Raw genomic sequence first — 19,066 nt, forward strand, 5'->3', positions numbered from 1 at the left:
GTGGAATCAGGAACCTAGGAAAGTTAACTTGGTGGAGCGTGAAAAATTAAAGAATCATTAAAACGAAATAATCACTTGATCGCAATTCCACATCAGAATGGAGAATGGAAAGAAGAATTAGGCGGGTGCTTACGAGTTCGTTGTCCACTAAACTCTCACGAATCAGCTTAAATATTGAAATCGTTGAAATTTTGAATACATATTTGAAAAAAAAGACAACTGGTGCCTATTAATTTCGGAAAGATTCATTGTAAACTACTTTTCCACGCATGGAAAGCAACTTTTAGATCTGAAAATTGTCTGAATAATTATGAGGAGAGAGTTACATTGATTTTTAGAAACTATCAGTTGGTCATAATTGGATATAGGCCACGAGAAGGTATATTCTTGGAGATTAAAATTTCCTATCGGTTTTGATACAGTTGAAAGGATTTAACTAATTTTTTAAATTTTATCACCTCACTTCTTAGAATTCTAAAAAGTTTATGAGAAAACGCCATGATCTACGCCTCTTTTTGAGAGCATGTTGCATGTCGTCTCTGTAATTATTTATGCGTAGCAATGGGAAAATTTATTTTACATGCCACAAAAATCTCAGGGAGCACACATTTTTCGACGCGTGTTTCAGTACTTAAATTGTTTATATTGAAATAAATCATTGCAGTGCCTAAGTAGAACTTTGATTATGGACTCAATCCTATGCAGCTATGAGCTATTTACGACATGAATTCCTTGCAACTCACCGAAGTTCATAGATATCCTAGCGTTCGAACCAAACCTTATCAATTGAAAAATTAACAAATAAATGGTCAAATACTATGGTAAAGAATCTGGTTGTGATTAAGAGAACACACTCATACTAAAATAGTTTTACACTGAAAGTTGACTTATTCACTAATGAGAGAAAATAAGTTAAGAGTTGAACTATTTCATATTACCTTTCACGTTAAGTTAAACAATATTTAATAATGCATTCAGAGAATGTGCAGCATATTCTTATTAACAAAGTGCCAAAGTCGCATTGAATTAATGGCTATGATAAACTATATTTGAGCTTTCATGGGCGCCTTCTAATTTAATCGATGGCAAATAAATAATCCTTCCTGCCTTTGGGTGGAATTGTCGTGTGGTCGAGGATCTTCTTTCAATTGGTTTTATACGCATGTGCATTCATTAGAATATCTCTGGAGTAGGCCAAACTAGTCGAGTATGGAAGATGCTGATGCTGTCAACGATACATATTCTTTTACTTGCAACACTCAATTTGTCTCGTTCACCGTGGGACATATCCAGGTCATGACGTTGTTCCAGTTCATGGTGCTGATCCAATTACCAGTTCATGAGGTAGCGTAACGAGTCCACGTTATAAAGGTTTCGCAAACGAACGATCCGCACACCGCAAAGGCAGGGAACCAGCTACCTACATCTACATCAATACCCTGCAAGCCACCAAAAAGGTGTATGGCAGGGGGTGCTACCTCCGGCAACTACCACCGGCGTCCAAGCCTTTCCTTAGACTCCACTCCCTCGAACCGTGCCAGAGAAACCGCCTCCCGTCCATCCAGGGAAAAATAAACCCTACTACCTTTGGGACAGACCTTGTATTCAGGTTAATTTTAGCTAAACGTGGTTATGAATTTTGAGTTTTGATGTGGCCGGAATCGAGTGGACGCGATACTGATCTGCGTGTGTCCCCAGAAGGTATACGCTGCTGTCAACATGAGCGCGATAATAATGTGTGTTCTTTCCCCTCCGCAGGTTCTACGATGCCAAGCTGCAGGTGCAAGTTCAGGACGATGAGGACTCAAGCGGAGGGTCCGCAGAGGAAGGCCGAGTCGCAGTCACGCGGGAGCCTATAGGGGCCCCGGAGGGAGGCGGTAGCAGCGCCGAAGACCGCGTGAAGATGCGGCGGCAGCTGGAGCGTCTCTCCGCTGTCCTGCCCCCGAGGGCCCTAAAAGCCTTCGACGAGGCCCTGCTCTCTAAGAACCCGAGGGAAAGCTACGAACTGCACGGTGCGCCACGTGCTACGTCAAGAGCTAAGGCCCCGAACCCTGGGCAATCCCTGGCAGCCAGGTGGTTCGGAGGTTTCTTCTCTTGGGCCCCTTACCCTACGAATGCGGCTGGGTGCGATGAGAAAAAGGCTCAGCAGCTTAAAGTGACCGTATAGTTAGCCATATAATTAGTCCTCGGAACTGCGAGCGCGAACTGACACTCACTCAAACCGAGACAATAACGGCCAACACTCATTGTTATCCATTAAAATATCCAAAGGGGCAGATGCTCTATTAAGTGGGACTCTGACACAGATGGTAGGGAAAATATTTTTGGGGTTGGTGGAAACATACCCTGATCACGTGTTCGCTCGTATTCATGGCCATATATCATGTCCGTTTTATCTTGCGATCTAATTCTATTGCCAGATAATTGCCCTTCACTTATACTAAAACACGCTAATTGCAAGTCATGTGAAGTTGGCGGAAAGGACAACAGAGAATTTTTACTGACAATGGTGTACAGTTGACAGTTTACCCATGTGGTAGAAATGGCTAGATATAGTACTAGTTTATGTTATGAGATTTTCACTGGTTTTATCCAGTAAATTACTCTCGAGTAACATGCTTGAAGGTTACTTTAGTTTTCAGAACTATCTTTAGTACTACTGTACTATAATTTATCGGCCACTATGCATATAAACATGACCACTTGCATGATACCTTCCAACATCAGTCACAGTATGTTTGCATGAATAATAGTTTGCATGTAAAAGCAATGTAATACAACTTTCACACTCATCCAAATAATTTAGGCACCATGGAATCACAATTTCAGGATGCAGTCAGTAATTTTAGTCCAAACTGAATGCCAATATCAACATAACTAGAACTGGGCAATGAAATAAAATGACGGACCAGAAACCTTGATCAGAAATAAATCTTAAAATGCCAATTCCATGGCACTAATGGCTAAGGCTTAGGAAAGGAAATCTAACCTGCAAATGTGGTGGTTTCCAATCCTTAAATTTGAACTGACAACGAAATCTTGAATTTCCTTCTTCTTTGACACTGCTCAAAAGAATGCATATCTGAACCCCTGATGAGGATTGCTGGCTATATTTCAAACATGTCTTTCACTTCTAGGTTTAAAGCTTCACAGTTAAATGCCTATGTAAACCTAGGGAATACATTTGGTATTAGTCTTAATTAAGTACTTCAATTTCTCTAAATGCAAAGGTTCATACACTCAGAGAAAAGAGCTAATAAAGGAGGCAATGAATGATCACTGTAAGATCAAACACAGCACTTCAGAAATATCTAAATATTGTTGGAAGATTTAAAAATTCCAAAAGTAAATAAAGTCATATCAATTATGGGGACAGATACTTAATGTTGTATATAATTCTATAAAACTGTAAAAATTGCAAGTAATATGTTGATTGTTCATTGATTATTGAAGGGAATAAAATTATGCAGAAGGCTTTCCATTCCACCTCTGAATCCAGACCCCTGTAGGAAATCAAAGAACTATTAATTTGGTTTCATACTTCCGCTATTTACCCTTATGCTAGTCATTATAGTTTCTCTACTGTTTTATAAAATAGATTTAAGATTTTACCAGTAAATACCTCTACACAACAATAATATTTTATAAACACACTGGCAGAAGATATACATATTCACCATAATTTTTCTGCTGTGATAATTTCAGTTCACCCAAATGAAGATCACAAAACTTTGATGACACTCAATTGGCTCAAAAGAATAACTAAACTCTGCTAATCAATAAATCATTCAAAATGAACATCCTCAACTGAACTGAGTGTAATTAATAAAGATGAAAGGAACAAAAATAATATGCTAATAGGCGAAGTAATTTGTGTGCCATAAAAAATAATATGTAAAATTAGACAATATAAATCAAACCATGGAAAACAATCAAAGTTAACAAAACTGATTCATTATTTGCCATGATATGGTTACACTTTTGTATTTTAACCTTATTTTTACTCTATTAAAGTTACAATTAGTCAGGTTCAAGATCAGAATATAATTATTGAAATGATGGGAAACTTTTCCCAGACAACGCTCAAGGTCCCTGAATGGGATATTATCATGGAATAAGTGATTCCGTAAGATCATATTAATTTATGAATTCATGCAAAAACATCCTTTGCTATTTTGAAGATTTCAATGCAAAGGAAATATAAAGAAACTATCTTTTGCTTGGAACTAATATAAAATTAACTTTTCAATGCAGCTTAGATTTCTATAAATGGAAAAGCAAAATTCTTCTTGCAAAAAGAATTAACAAAATTCAGCATGGCCAACTTTAATTTCACCATATACTGGAAATGAAAACTTTAAAAATCTTTCAAAGAAAAAACACCAACAGTAATATGCTCCAAGACTATCTATGGGTTTTATTATGAAGAAAAACCTGATTGTATTTTAATATGCTCAAATATTATTTTTCAACACCTAATACTGGATTTTGTATTTTTGGCTTGTCAAGAAAAAATAACTTTATTGCTGAAATTTTTCTAAATTGGTCATTTTTCAGGATAATCAGCTATTTAGTTAGTCTTTGTTTGAGTAACTGAGACATCTTTTTTGTTTCACAAACAGCTCCATTGCAATTGGATTATTATTCTGGATGAAATAGTAACTGGGTAACACTCAATTATTTTAATACAGGTTACTATTTTCTATAATTCAGTCCTCAAAAAAACACTGAGGCTTTCAATATTGCATATCGCGCAGTCAAAATTATATTTAGAAAGCCTTTGACTCTAGAAAGATGGAATTCCATTTCAGATTGAGCAAAAACATCCAGATATAGGATTTAAATTCCAAATAGGTCCATTATGTAGACTAATACTGTAAAACTCATCTGCATCCACACAAAAACATATGTCACTTAAAGATAAAATTTTAATGGCGTCCAAAGAAAATTGTTAAAAATTTCAATTGAAATCATTGTGAACTGAATTAGGTTCACTAATGCTTACTGTTCCTAGTCAAATGATTGAAATCTTCAAGGCATTAGAGGTCAGCTAATATGGAAGGCTAAGCCTTTTATAAATGATATTATATCATTATGAACATGCTGTCACAGGAATATATAATGGACAAGCAATAAAATCTTAAGGAGAAATTCTTTAGTTATATGTTTCAGTCATTAATGTAATAGTTGACATAGTAACTTGAAACATAATACATTGCCCATTTACCAGTATTTGGTCCATCACCTGTTCGACAAAATAAAATAAGGATTTTAAAACTGCCTTGCAAATACTGAAACAGATCACTAGCCTGGGGATATTGTCTTAGACTTATGTATTACAATATTTTAACATTTCCCAGGAAAAATCTGGTATAGCATTTTTGACTTAATAATTGCCAAGAAGTTAAACCCATGTTGAAAGCAAACACAACATGAAAACAACCATGCAAGATAGAATTTGAGAGTACAAAATCATATTTATTAGCTAAGTTATAATCTCCCACAAAAGGGATTTTGATAAATCCCTATAGTGGATATTATGAATGACCTAATAAATTTTAAATATTAAAAAATGCATCATGACTATGGTGGATTTTTCATCCTGTATAGGCACAGCCCATTATTCCATAACTATCTAATTATTCTCAAAAGAGAAAATTAAAATTAACTTTAAAGGAATTATAAACATATATATATACAATTCCTGAGACTAAGTGTTTACTTATGCTTATATAAGGCACAAGGTTTCAATATGCTCAATATCATTTATTCATATCTTATCTATAAGAACATAATAGTTCTTTTATAAAAACCACAAGTGGAAATATTTCTTTTAAAAACTAACATCTACTAGCCGACAAGCATTTATTATGTTAAATGTACATATTTTCATTATGAAATTATATGGAACTTCTGTGAAACACACTCTTAAGCATTTATAGGAAAAGTATTTGAAGTAAGAAGTTAAGATAGAAATAGAAACAAAAGAATTTTGTTTATGAAAAAAGGAGATTTTATATCATGAGTAAAACTAAACTCCAGCTAAGATTCAAATTCATGACTCGTGCTTTCTGAGAAATTAATTTTATATTCCTTTTAGTCATAAGGCTATTGTTTCATAACATTTTAGCATTTATTTCTACAGCTTCAAGCATTCATAGTGTGGAAGAGTTAAATTCCATAATTATTTTCCATTTATGAAAACAACAAAAAATTTCCATGCACAAAATATTTGTTTTCATAAACCAATTACATTTTTCAGAGGTTGTCCTTCGATGGTAACTTTATAGGGTGGTTAACATGGCTTTAAGTGCAAAAAACTCCTACCTAATCTGGGGAAGCTAATGTTTTTAGTGATAGCAATCACTCTTTTCCACTTAACTTTTCAGTATCATCTTTCCTTGTGCCCATTTCATACTTTAGAGGATGTAAGAATATAAGACCCAGAGTAAAAGGAAAAACTCCAAATTCAACCACATAAATCTGGTAGCCACCTGAATATCATTTTTAGTATAAATATTTTTTCTCATTACAATTATGAATGCAACTTGAGACTGAGAGTATAATGGTTTTCTTGAGGTTTAAGGCTAAAAATTGTTAAATACCACAAGTGATTTTCTGTAGGATGACATGGAAGTGGTAAAGATATCACCATTTGCCTTGGCTGATTGAAGAGGTTCAAAGGTTAATCATTGAGACTTCAATCACAGTACAGCGATTTGCATAGAATGAAAAATTGAGAAATTACGATAATATGAAGAATGATACAGAGTTATTTTTAATTTTGTTAGCATTTTTGTTACATAATACAACATTTAATATAGGTAGGTAGTTACCTACTTAAATGTGAAGGATACCTTTGAATTAAGTATTTGGAATATTTTACTAACTCGCTAAAATTAATAGTTCATTTATTAACTACGAAATGAAATTTTTCCATGTATAAAGTTGTATAAAGTTATGTTTCTTTTGTAATATATTAAAAAATAAAATATGGAAACATTTAAATTGCTTTCTTATTCTGCAGTATCTTCTTTATTAACTTATTTTAGGGAAAATTCAAATGCAATGAGCTCCACCCTCACCTATCACACAGGATAGTCACTACGCATTTTTTTGTGGATCATAACTCATCAAACCACTGATATCCCTGAAGTGGGTTCAGAACTATACTTTCAGTTTTTGCCAGAGACTACATATGAAATAGCCCACTGTTAACAAGAATTGATCTCACAAGTAAAAGTTATGTCACCCAATGATATTAAATTAATAAATGATGCTATGCTGAAACACCCACTGGAGGCTAATTGTGTGTGATTCTGCCATGATAAACCTTAATGTGGAACAAAATATGAGTACTTATAGTAAAAATAGTAAAATGAATAGCAATTTAAGATAGAGAACAACATTGTTAGGAAGACTGGATAATGAAGAAAAGTACTTCAATATTTTCTATTTATGAGGTACATCAATGTTGAGAGTTTCCTCTGGGTGAAGCAGGAGGAATTACGAATTTTTTCATGACAAAGTCAATGGTTCTGATAAAGACCAACTGAACTTGCTGTGATTTATAAAATGGACATATTTTAGCTTTGAGATCATGAGCAACTATTGTTATAATGACATCCTAGTGGGTAAAGGGTGACAACTGTCAGTTTCAAATCTGGTTGATGCCTCTGATCACCCTCAGCTTCACTCAAGTTGCATAATTCCTCAAGCACCTGACCTTCCTGGAGAAACGTACATAATACAGGTTGAGGAACAAGTTCACCTACCCTGACATGCTAATTTTATATGATTAAAGGGTTCATGCACTCTACCTTACCTATCAAACAGGGTGATTACTAGGTATTTCTTGTGGATCATACTTCATCAAGCCACTGATATTACTGAAATTCATTAATAACTAATAAGTTCTGTTTTTTCCAGGATCTGCAGATGTAATGGCCCACAGATAACATGAACTGATCTCCCAATTAAAAATAATGTAATTCTTATTGGGAATGTGACTTCCATTTCACAAAACTTTGTGAAATTTGAACCCTCTCACCCATTTATTCCCAAATTTTTGAAGAAGCTAAGCAATATTTTCCCCTAATTTTCCTAACCTGGTTGCCACCCAGCCAAACCACCTTTACGTTTATCACTATGATTTAGTAAACTGAATTTTGAAACTGTGAGAGCGGTAATACTGAATGTACATTAGCGCAGGGCTGGCAGAACAATGAGATAGTACTGTAACTCAAAATAAATACTAGAAACCTTCCACTACCTCTTCTTAAAGAGTGATTAAATGTGCAAATGTTAAGAAACATATGGGAAATGAAGAACAATCAACTGACTGAATTATTACATTCTAATATCCAATACATACTTTCAACATACCATATTATTATTATGTAATCTACCGGTTAAGGTAGGTTTTTGGATGGACACAGCTACCAAATAAATATTTTGTGACTCCTAACTAAACACAAAATCCAACATCCTACTCTACATCAGGTCCCTCCTCATCCCTGAGTACTTACTTCCTCCCTTCATCCCGTCCAACATCCCCATCCTGTTCCTTCCCTCGTTTGCCTAACAATCTCCGCTCTATTCCAGTCTTTGACATTCCACTGCCGATCAATATGCCCTTCATCCATTTTTCCTGCCTCCATAGGATTTCTCCCAACAAACTCCTCTCTTCGCTCACCATACCAAGTACTTCCACATTCGTTTTCTTCTCTGTCCATTTCACCTTCTCCATTCTTCTCCACACCCACATTTCAAAAGCCTCCAATCTATGTCTATCCTCCTGCTTCAATGACCACGTTTCCGCGATGTACATAGCTACGCTGCATATCAAAGCTTTTATGAGTCTTTTCTTAATATCAACATGCTATATGAACAAAATATTTTGAGCAATCATAGTGTGTACCCATTATTTTTTATTAATAAAATTCAGGGATTTTGAAAATTTGAGGTGATATTTTTAAGTCCTATCACCACACTGTTTTCATAATGTGAACTCAGTTGTATACAATTCGCACTCAAGATTATACTTAATATAACCAATAACAGTAGTTAGTATGCTATTTTGTTCAATAAGTTTACTCCTTTTACTTGACACTATCTTCCATATACTTATCTCTTCAGCTACTCAATGTAAGACTTCCTTAAGAGTCAGTTGATTCTTATGTTTTCATCATTCTTTGATAGTTTATCTTTAAGTGGCAGTAGGTACATTACATGCAGAAATATTGTGGTAGAGGGATGGCAATAGGATGCTGTCTATCAAGGTAGTCCCTCCAGAAGGGATAATAAATTTTGTAAAATGGTGAAATTTGGGTCTCATGCAGTAATATACTTTGGCTACACGAATAGCAAGCTGATGAAAATGTCAAAACTGACTGGTGGAGTTCTGTGACCTTTATCAGGGATGCTGTACATATATAGCACCTGTACTGAGAGGCAGTGGGAGAGATGGTAGTGAGGTAGGGGACTATGGCTTAGGGACAAGGAATGACCATGGGGAGGAAGGAATAAAGTCATGCAGAAGACAGGGCTTAATCATAATGAACACTATGTTTTAACTCCACAATAGGCAGAGTTTTGAATGGAAGATATCCAGGAATACACATAGTTGTCAGTTTGACTATATTATGGTTAGGTAGATTATTAGGAACAACGAGATCAATTCACACTAATTAAGGTTTTAGGAAAACGGGGAAGGGAGGGTTTATATGGCCTAATTTGTAGTATTTATGAGGGAGAAATTTGGACAGAAAACTTCATCAGATCAGTGTTAAAAAAAGGGAAAGGCAACCATATTTGAGGATTATAAAACAATAAGATTGATTTTGCATGCAACTAATGTGTTACTCATGGTCATTAATAAGAGGATGGAGAGGAGGGCAAATGATTTCTTAGAGGATGTTTGGGTTGAAAAAGTTGAGCTGTATACATTATACCAGTGATGAGGTCACTAATAAAGAAGAACATAGAACCCAATCAGCATTTATGAGACTGTTTGGTAGATTTTGAAAAGTTGCTTGATAGAGTAAAGTGGGTGGAATTAATGAATATATTGCAAAAAATAGGATTAGATTGTAGGATAGGCAGCTTACATACTACTTGTACACATCACAGAATACTCTGTTTTAAGTGGCAGATTGGGAAGTTAAGATGGGCAATGCTAGGAAGAGGGGTACGACAGGGAAGCCCATTACCCTTCATGCTTTCCAATGTATATGTATAGGAAATGGTAAAAGAGGCATGGAAAGAATTGGAGATTTGAATGACAGCTAGTCATTAACTCATAAAATCAGTTATATTTGTAGATGATCAAGCATTAGTTTGCTAGTCAGCCAAGGAGTTGCTGGCATTCCCGAGTGAATTGGAAATTCAGTGTGATAGATATGGAATGAGAATAAATTTAAATAAAACAAATGTTATGCAGTTTTTCAGAAAGATAGATAGATAGAGGTCTTTATTTGGGCGAAATTGAGACCAAATGGTCCCTTCTTCCATTTAACCCATAAGAAAGAGAGAGATGCTTAGCTGAGTATTAAATTAGGCTGGCAAAAACTGGAGTAGGGGGATCATTTATGTATCTTGGAAGTGTTTTTGGCCAAAATGGTAAAAGTAGCAGGGGTATAAGGAGAAAAATTGCATTGAACAAAGAAGCTTTTACAAGAAGGATAGAATTGATGACAGGGATATTGAGTAGGGATGCCAAGAAAAGGCTCACTAAAACTTTGATATGGAGCATAGCTATGTATGGTGTGGAAACATGGTCATTGAAGCAGGATTATAGGTGCAGATGGATGCTTTTAAAGTGCAGGTGAGGAGAAGGATGGAGAGGTAAAATTGAAAGAAGGTTAAACAAATCAGGTAGTGCTAGGAATGGTGATCAAGGAAATGGGATTGTTGGAAGAAATCCAACTGAAATCGAAAAGATGGACGCAAAATGATCAGTGATGGGGTGTTGGAAGACTAACATAGGGAGAATGTTGGGCAAGTGAGGAAGAGGATAGGAATAAGATAGGCATGTGGGGCAAAAACATGTGAGAAAGAAAGCATACGTAATTGGAAAAGGGTTTATTGTAGCATTGGATGATAGTTTGTGTTTTGCACAGAAAGGCAAAGAAATTTCATTGCTTAGTCTTTGTTCATCCTGAAACTCCCTTAAATAGTAGAACACCAATAACAAAAATAATGAGGAGAGATTAAGGGTGATAATGAAGAACATAGAAACAATGAGAGATGCTGAGTGTGGACAGACAATGTGGCAGACAGTCAGATCATTTGAAAGAGGCAAGAGCAGATCAGAAGAAAAAGTAAATGGCAAACAATATTAAAGCATAGAAGAAATTGATTGTAAAAATTGAAAATAGGTGAAATGGAATATGCGCATGAAAAGTGGTAGCATTGATATCGGTAACGAAAATACAAAATAAATGGTTATTTGAATGCACAAAATAACTTGCATACAAGTAGAGAAAAGTTGTAATTGGTAGAATGAGAGAGATGCTTGGAAGGATGAAGAACTGGTAGATTCTGTTAGTGCCAAGAAAGAGATACAGTAAATAAAAGGTTGCTTTCAGCTTAAGATCAGGAAAATTAGACAATTTTATTTGATATTTCCATGGTGAAAAAGAACGAATACAAATATGTGAAGGAAGTTAGAAAAAAATGCGAATGGCTGAAGCAGATATTTATAGAATGACTTTGAAGGAAATAAGCTGTTTTGGAAATGGGTAAAAGGGCAAAGCAAGGAGAGGGAAAAGGAATGATGTAAAAGAATGACAAAATATTTTAGTGGCGATATTGTCAGGAATGAACAGAGACATTGTGGTGTCATTTTAAGGATTGAAATATACTGGCAGAGTTTATGAAAGTGACCTAAATGTACAATGTGATGACAGTGATTCTTGTAAAATCGATGGAATGAAGATGAGGTAGTTGCAGTAGTAAGTATTTTGAAAAACAGAAAATTTGCCTCCATGGATGATATATGAAACCCAAATTTAAATGTGGATACAATTAATAATGGCTTGCTTGCAAATATAGTTATAGCAAGTTATGATAGCATTGCTGGCAGAGAGCCCAACAGATCTAGAGTTGTGTATCTTCCATTTCTGGTGATCTGACTGTCTCAGTGTCAAAGTTCTGTCATATGCCTAAGATTGAATTTCCAAATTTGATTTGAAAATCTTATCTTCAGCTGGAAACCTTCGTCTTCATTTTATATTAAGTGTGCAATAATTTATCCATATCCCTAAGCTGTCTATGCTAGTCAGTTCTCATTTCATCACTGATAATATACCTAGGCAATACCTATACCCAATATGGAAACAGACCTATACTCTCTCAAAATGTATTTCTCAAACCCTACCTTTAATCATTTTCTTGACTCCTCCGGTATTAATACATAAAATATTAAAAGTAATGATGAATGCCTCTCCCTAAAATCTTCTTCATTTAAACTTATATATTTGCAACACATCTGCTCATGTCATCTATCTCTCCTTGTTCATGGATGCTTGCTCATATCATGTTCTCTCTTAATTTAAAGTTGAGAAGAGGAATAACTTGTTTGCATTCTGCACTTCATTTGAATATAAATTGTTCCCCACCGCAATGCTCTTCTACTTTCCTCTTCATTTGCTAATAGTATGCTATTCTTGTTGTTATCTTCAACTAAATGGACATAGGTAATCCATGAACATGCATAGAAGTAATCAGGCATTTTGCTCAACATTTCGCATACTGATTATTTTTTTATTGAGACCCATATGAGAGTTATTACCATATCTTAATGCCTCATTTTTATTTTCTCTATACAGGAGAAAGAATTGTTTCTATTAAAAAATTTGGCGTGGAGATTTTAATGGAAATATATTTTGAGATCCCATGAACATATTTCTACTATTTTCGGGACAATGCATGTCTGTGCGTCCGTGCATAGTTTTTTGGGGCAGGATACCAGATAAACTTTAAATGTGGCAGCACATCATTTTATATTCAAATCTTCATTTCAAAAAAATTCAAAATAGATTATTTATAATAATTGATTAGGGGCTGCTAAAACTCAAATGCTAACTAAAATAATGAGCCTCAAAGGTGAACTTTTATTTTCACCAAATTAAATAAAAACTGTTTTTTAGATAAAATAAGTGCTTATGCGATAAGGGAAACCATCATAGGAAGTAAACATGTAGAAATTCATCTATATTACCCTATACAACATAAACTGATCTTGGTACATAAAAATTTCTTTACAGCATACATCAAAGAGGAAAAAAGAGAGGCTAATGAAAACAAATAGGCTCATACACTTCTTATGAGCCCCCTTTCTTTATAATAAACTTCTAACATCACATATACCCTAATACCCATGCATGCCTATTTACATCATGCAATGATAGGTTGGTCTGAATACAGCATTGAACTAGGTTTTCTAAACTAAAATTTTAAGATACTAGAGCATGATTTTATCATGATTGTGTATTGCTCAAGGGAAGAACAAATACTTGCATCTGTCAGTGATGATGGTTACCTTATAATTTTCCCTAGATTCAATCAGTTATTTTCTGTGGGATTATAACATTTCCCTGGATACCACAGGTGAAATAGGGTTTTCTCCATCTATCTTAAAGTCTTACCCTTGCTTGCTTTCTTTGTGACTCAAGACTACTAAAATTATCAACAATTTCCTTTTAGCATTATTTTATATTTATCATTAAATATCAAAGAATTGAGTGAGTAGCATGGTACTGTAGCCATTACATGGATAAAGAATAAAACACTCTTCTATTTCCATTGCTTTCTATTATATATCTTTTAAAATAATACTAAAAGTCCAATCAAAAATGAATTTTTAGTGCTTTTAAGGAGAGGAAGAATTTCATAAGAAAGATTGATAGTGAGAGGCAGGCAATGAAAGGTATCAGCACTGTTAAGAAACAATTGGAAAATTAAGGAGAACTGTTTCAAATCTAACCTCAGATTGATAATCCCTGACGGCAATGGACTTAACTGGAGGCATAGTTACTGGAGATGAGACAAGTGCTATTGGGTGGAGAGGTCAGGATATGACAAAAAGACAAATAATAAAGAACTGGGGCATGCATAATGCTGCCAAAGTTGCAAAACTAATTTTTTCCCTTCATGCCCAACAAAAACATCACAAAACCATGTTTATACTACAATGACAATGCATTGGGTATTCCCAGAGAGCTTTCTCCTTCTGTTCCTTCCCATAGACACTAATCCACCCTGCCATTTGCCAATGCAGTATGCGTCCTATGCAGTTTGACTTTCCAGCACTCACATTCTCAGAACTCAGTCTGTTTAGTGAGCACACAGAAGTCTCACATATTCTATGCCAAGAAACACTCTTGCCAGGTTTAGAAATGTTCACAAACATTTCTCCTAAGCTTGAATGTCAAGCAAAAATGAAATACAAGGAAAGGTGGGCAGCATATCACTATTTCTTATAATACTATAAAGTATGGAAAACTGCACGTTGGCTAAAATGTCTCCTCAACTTACAACTTCCACTCCCATCATAACTACCCAATGCATACAGCCTAATTTAATATCTCTGTGAACACCAAAGAGAGAGTGAGTCAGTGCAGTACTGCTCCAAGATCACTTCTTATATGGTCCTAATATACAGAAAAAGAATGACTCCTGTGCTGTTTGGGTTCACTGTATTTATCATCTATCAATAACTAGAGAGTACTGTCTTTAAAATATTGCAAATATATTAGAAAATGTAGTAGTAACTGCCTTTACTAAATGCTTTCTAAGTTATACACAAAATATTTGAAAAATCTACGAATCACAACAGTAGGCTATAAAGAAAACATGAATTTATATGCTGATGATTCCATAGTGCATTTTCATTTCAAAGCATACCTACATTATTTGTAAATTTACAACCAAATGGACATACACTCGTGTAACAAAGACCTGCGCATCCAGACGGTTCCTCCTTCAGTGTAAAATTTCTTGAAGCAGTACTTTATCATAATATAACAATTGACATAATATACCAATCATAAAATACAGGATTACAAGTATCTAGATTTTGTGGCATAAATGCTGATAATTAATGATCTGTATAGTGCCATTCTTCTCTCAACTTCCCACCACTCTACTGAATGATCTGGTATGTCAGGGAATGAATGGTAAAAAACTGTGGTGCACAGATAACTTTATTTTACAAACCAGGATAAAGAATTTCTATGACTTGTTCAATTGCCATTTTACTTCTTTGACTTGTAGTAATTGTGAATCCTCATTAGATGAAAGTAGGGATGAAGTTAAAAAGAAAGGTAAGGCAGGGCTGCTCATCATCTCCATTGAGATTTAATGTGCATATTGAGAAGGCATTTAGTAAGATCAAGGAAAAGATGAGAGTGTAAGAAGTCAAGGAGAAAGGTTAAGAATGTTATGATTTTCAGATGGTATACTGGAGGAAAAGGGAAAGAAGAAGACAATTCAGGGATACTAGCCAATCTGGAGAAGGGTATGAGTAGTAAAATCTCAAGATAAACAATATTAAAACTAAGGTAATAGTCTGTAGTTTCAGTATGGAAGACAGTCTCAAAGTTAGACAAAGGAAAGACACACTGAAACAAGTGGAAGAGTTTTACTATTTACAGAGCAGGATCACCAGAAATGGAAGAAAAAATGAATGATAAATAAGAAAAATAGGTTCAATAGTTTCAGCCTCAACTTTGTGGAAGTTCATTTTAATAAATGAAAAATAGGAATGATGAAGAAGGCTTTCCAGCATAAAAAGAATATGAGGAAGCAATTTGTTAAGAGTTGCATATGGAGTCTTACTTTTCTTTGGATGTGGGACTTTAATGATAGCAACAGCAGAGAGTTGACTGGAGGGGATGGAAATGTGGTGCTACAGATTCATGCTAGAAATATAATGGATACACAGAGCAATAAATTAATGAAGAAGTGCTTTGAAGAATGTGTGAAGAGAGAAGACTAGAGAGGGAACTTAAAAGAAGGGGGAATTTAAGGCAAGGGCCTGTTGTATGATAGTTTATTGAATATCATAACAGAAGGGAGTATGGAGAGAAAGACTTACAGAGGGAGGCCAAGGATGAACAACAAGAAGTGGGTAATGAGCAATGTAGGTGTAGGTGCAAAGAGATAAGAGGGATTGAAAGGATTAATGGGAATCATGATAGCCTGGAGAGCTACCACAAACCAATCCTCAGACTGCAAAGCCATGATGATAATTGCCTTAGAAGTTGTATTAGTTGAAATTAGAGGCTAAACCACAATCAGAAGATGGAATTTATAATTATTTATACAAAATTATTTTGAAATTTAAAAGTATAAACAAAAATCTCTTTGATTTGATCCCCCAGGACATACACAGGGTGATCAATTTTCACCCTGTCCCATGCTTCCAATATCAGTGCAGGGATTAAGACATAAAATAACTTATAATGGGATACTTTGGATTAATGCATGGCAAATCTTAAGGTCAGAAAGAACTCTAAGTCACATTAAAACAAAACGGAAAGAAATTATGGAAAAAACTAAATAATATTAAATTATACCACCATGATATAAAAATATGACAACCATTTGATTAGAAAATTACCGATTAAATATTAATACTTAATTTTAAACAATCGCAAAGACCACAATGATGGGGTAACTTTTGAGTATCATGGGCAAATACTGGCAATGCCATTTGGTTGGAATGAAACATTGCAGAGGAATAAAACTAATATGTAATGCAGTATTCTGATATGGCACGATACAAAAATCATAAACAACTAAATATCATAAAAATATGGGACCTCCTCCCATTACATTAGACATGATAATAAATGTATGTACTAAGACAGAGAAATGAAAATATGTTTTAGTGTATGTGAGCACCTACATGAAACAAGTTCACTAAACATCAAAGTCAAACACAATATGACATAATCAAAATCAAAATACAGGCAAAATGGAATAGTAATTAAATCTAAAGAAAATTGAGGAAAAATGGAGACCCACACAGTTATATGTTCAAAAAATTTCCAAAAATTAACAAGTTAAATATTCAATTATTGAATGATGAAGTCAATACATCGACTAATACCTACAACAAATTATCTCCTCCCCCTTCATCCTCTCAGGGGGTTAATGTACTTGGTGGGCAGTTCATATACAGCTTTGTGAACAAATTCACATAACTGAGCTAGTGGCACATGAAAAATTACTACCAATATTTAACCTCTCCTAAGTTCTACATGTATATGAGTACATACATGGAAGTGAGCTTTACTCTCCAAGTGGAATCAGAATAGATACAAGAGAGAGTAACATTTTTATCATACTGTACATGATGATTCTTATGATTATATTTTTACCATCACTTGCAAACCATACATATTCACCAGAAAGAATTAATACTTTGGTATAACCACATAAATATTTTAAAACCAATAATTGCCCACAAACAAAATGACAAAGCAGCTATGCTTTATTCGCTAGGTACATATTTTCTTCTCAAACCAGGGAGAGCGAGAATTTTCAAGAACCTGTTCTTTAACCTCTCTCATACTATTTGAGTGGGGAAGACTGACTCAGTTCACAATCACAATGTAAAAATACTTTTCTCAGTATTTTACCACAATGACAATGTGAGGAAGTAAGACCCATGTTTTACCTAAATCCATGTATACACAACATTATTGTAACCAGAGAGCAGTTAAAATGAAAATGATCGATGTTCTAAATCTCTCATTCCTATATCTACCAATGTATTTTCTTAATTTCGTAACCAGTCAGTCCAGGGCAACATCATCATATTTGGAAGAAACTTGGTCCATAGAAATGGAATGTACAATATTTAGGAGGTTATGTAGCTTACAACTGTTAAACATCATGATTACCTTTTTTTACAAGTAGAATGCAATCCTTTCTAGTTGAAACATTTTGGCAATTCAAAAGTGGACGTTCATTTAATTTCATCAAGTAGATTCCTTTTTTAACCCAATGAAATAATAATAGTTCACTCCAATAACAATCCAACTGAAATATCCGGGTAACTTGTGTTAAACATGCAAATTAAAGAATAAGTTTAACAAAAACCTCAGATTTCATTACATACAAAAACAAGAAAGACCACAGTTTGATCTCCACTTATCATTTCAAGTTTAAAACAAAATGAGATTCTCGATTGCCTTACATGTATATACTTAACTTCCTGAAAATTAGATGACAAATTAACATGTTTTAATTAATGGAAGTTTCTTCAAATTTATTAGCACTGGAATTACATACATTATGAGCCTAAGACAAAAGCTTGTTTTAAATTTGTACCATTTCGGCTGGAAGGGCAAAAGCCACACTTTCTGGCAATGACTGAGGTCAATCCATAGACGATAATTTCCCTATGATCTTAAAAATAGATTCAGGATAGTTCTCATACATATTTAAACAAGCAAAACTAACATTTTCTTTAGAGTTGAATCGCCAAAAGAAATAAATTCTGAGTATTCAAAATTACAAGTAAAATGTTGCTAGGTTTTTCCGCAAAATACGCTGTAGTGAATTATCATTGAGGAAAGCAAGTGAGGAACAAAATTTATGAAATTAAGGCTAATGATCTAATCTAATTAAAATTGTGTTTCCAAATACAACACATATCTCAATTATTATTATAATCCAACCTGATAGGTATCACGCCCCATTTAGTCAACCGATATGTAGCAATGTTAATGCCTCTTGAATACGGAGTTTTTTCCATCATTTAAAATGTTACTTTCAAAGGAAGAACATGTGATCCACGTATATTAACTAAACGACAGCACGACGAACACTTCAATTACAATTTTCAGCGGGTTTTCTGACGATCGCATGCCTTTCATTCCCGTCTATGCTGCAGAGTTTAAAGAAGACTTCAGAGATGGCGGGAGCTATACTTCGCCTGTCTAATCCTTTCAAACTACTCCTACGAAGTTCTTCAGCCAATCGCAAAGTTCTCTCCGAAGTTCTTCGTCCAATGGAATCGCACTGTTTCATAGCATTCCATAAAGGAAGGAGC

At 34.5% G+C, this 19,066-nt stretch overlaps 1 protein-coding gene across 1 annotated transcript in view; it reads left to right on the forward strand.

Annotated features, from left to right (window-relative positions):
* LOC139687456 (uncharacterized) overlaps positions 1 to 6,977 on the forward strand; it is a 74,176-nt gene extending 67,199 nt beyond the window's left edge. The window contains exon 4 of the mRNA XM_071584622.1: positions 1,759 to 6,977. Coding sequence (XP_071440723.1) covers positions 1,759 to 2,167 — 409 coding nt within the window. The 3' untranslated portion in view covers positions 2,168 to 6,977. The remainder of the gene's footprint in view (positions 1 to 1,758) is intronic.
* The last annotated feature ends 12,089 nt before the right edge of the window (positions 6,978 to 19,066 follow it).

The sequence above is a fragment of the Hetaerina americana genome, unplaced genomic scaffold (assembly GCF_022747635.1).
Source record: "Hetaerina americana unplaced genomic scaffold, ioHetAmer1.1.p SCAF_2, whole genome shotgun sequence".
Taxonomy (NCBI): domain Eukaryota; kingdom Metazoa; phylum Arthropoda; class Insecta; order Odonata; family Calopterygidae; genus Hetaerina; species Hetaerina americana.